This window comes from Nematolebias whitei, chromosome 6 (assembly GCF_014905685.2).
Source record: "Nematolebias whitei isolate Nwh7 chromosome 6, NemWhi1, whole genome shotgun sequence".
Taxonomy (NCBI): domain Eukaryota; kingdom Metazoa; phylum Chordata; class Actinopteri; order Cyprinodontiformes; family Rivulidae; genus Nematolebias; species Nematolebias whitei.
In genome coordinates this window covers 46317177-46319379 of record NC_056503.1, presented here as the reverse complement: position 1 = coordinate 46319379, position 2203 = coordinate 46317177, and the positions used below count along the sequence as shown (strand labels likewise).

The window sequence follows — 2203 nt, the reverse complement described above, 5'->3', positions numbered from 1 at the left end:
GTCTAAATAAAGGTTGCATGAATGAAAACTATATTCCCATTTTCCCTTGACATCGGGGCTGGCTCATTGCAGCAAAAAACAATGTTTTCAATTAAACTGGTGTAGTCTGAAACAAAATGGCCGCTGCTCGGGAACCTCTCAGGCCAATTAAACCCCTTTTTTCTTATACAACTTATAATACATCGATGTAAAATTAACATAAACTTCACTATTATCTTCATAAAGCAGGATTTGGGGATTTATGCACATATTCTGACCTGTATGAAGTAGGTGAAAACAGAGCAATGAGGACAGGATGCATTGTGTTTCCCTCCAGTTTGTCAGAGGAACATTGTACACGGGCCTCCCCCTTTACAGATCCTTGAAACAACAAATGCATAACAAAGTTTCCACCCTGGCTTCAAGCCTAGATGTGCCAATAACTTAACAAATTATTTGGTATATTAACCAAAATTATTACTGTTAATCTTTCACAATTTACCACTTAAATGTGGTAATCGCTGTTTTAGGGGTACCACACAGGTAGTGGACCAGAAACTGGAATCCTCACAGGGCTACAGCCTTAACTTCCTGTTTTTATAATGTCTGTAAAATAAGGTTTATTTGTCCAACTAGTTGGAGATCCCTTGGGAAAAAAATAACATGGTATTATAAAAAAAATAAACATTATGATAGCCTTTAACAATATTGTACAGTATAATGATATGAAGTTATGTTGATTGCAAGGAAATGACTGACTTAGTGATTATAATTGTGTGTTTTTTTTGTTTGAACAAATCTATTAATACTTGAAAATATCTATTCTGCCATTTTATTTAACATCTGTTTCATGCAGCGTTGCAGGGAAGCAGGTTTCTACTTCCTACAGTCACTGTTCGAGAGGAGAGTTATACCCTGGACAAGTCATGAGTCCGTCACGAACACCCAAAAACAACAAAGGAAAATCAATATCTATTTTTTACATTTTTACTCAGTATTTTACTTTACACCACAAAACAAAGAAAAACTTTTAAAAAGGGTCAATGATTTCTGAATATGTGACATTTCATATAATTAGATTATAAGGTTCACATTATCATTAATAATCAATACTATAGTAAATTATTCATGAAATCAGAATCACTCATCATGTACCACTTCTGTAAACGCTGCAAAGAACAAAGACTGGTAGTTTGTTTTAAACTATTGTACATCTTATCAAGCTATTATCACAGACTTTTCATTGGTGGTAATTTAAGAGTGATATAAAATTTTATCAACAAGACTCTTAAAAGAACTACGTATTTTAGAGGTTTTTAGTCCATATAACACAGGGTTAAAGAGTGTTTGACAGGTGTAAAGATAAGCCACTGCAGAACTTCCTAGAACCCGAAGCACCCCCTCATCACTGCTCGTGTTCAGTTTGTTTCCTAAGATCTCCAAGAAACAACCAAAAAAGAAGTTGAACAGAGAAATTAAATGGGGTGTGAAGGTACTGACAGCTTTCTGCCGGGTCTGCTTGGATCCAGAAATGCACACTTTGATTATGCTCATGTACGTGAAAAATATCAACATTGCAGGGAGAAACAACAACTGAACCATGTTAAAAAGCCCATAAACAGTATTAATTGTGATGTTAGAGCAGGCCAGCTTAAGGATAGAGGGATTATCACAATAAATTTTATTAATAATATTTCCACACAGCTGCAAACGTGCAGTCATTGATATCATAATCACAACAGTAAAAAAAGGATAACACCATACGACTACAACAAATCCAACAATCTTATTAGTTGTCATCAGGGTGTTGTACCGCAAAGGAAAACAAATGGCAACATATCTGTCATAAGACATGACTGCAAGAGTGAAAAACTCTACACTTCCATATGAATAAAGACAGAAGACCTGCAGGAAACAAAGTGGAACAGAAACGGTGTGAACATCTGGCAGAATCTGAACCAGCAGGAATGGAAACAAGCCTGAACTTCCATACAGCTCAGTTACAAACAGGCTGCACAGAAACATGTACATAGGTTCATGTAGACTCCTGTGAACACAGATAACCACGATCAGAACAACATTACAACAGATAATAAGTACATACACAAACAAGACCATGAAGAAAAACAAATATGTTAGAACTCCAGTGTCAAAGTAAGCAGAAAGTATAAAATATGACACATTTGTGATATTCATTATGATCCTTTCAGTTAAAACTCACAGT

At 35.3% G+C, this 2203-nt stretch overlaps 1 protein-coding gene across 1 annotated transcript in view; it reads right to left on the bottom strand.

Annotated features, from left to right (window-relative positions):
• The window catches only part of LOC119411003 (olfactory receptor 10A6-like), a 2639-nt gene extending 464 nt beyond the window's left edge, over nt 1-2175 (bottom strand). The window contains exon 1 of the mRNA XM_037677923.1: nt 1615-2175. Coding sequence (XP_037533851.1) covers nt 1615-2175 — 561 coding nt within the window. The remainder of the gene's footprint in view (nt 1-1614) is intronic.
• Between the last annotated feature and the right edge of the window lie 28 nt (nt 2176-2203).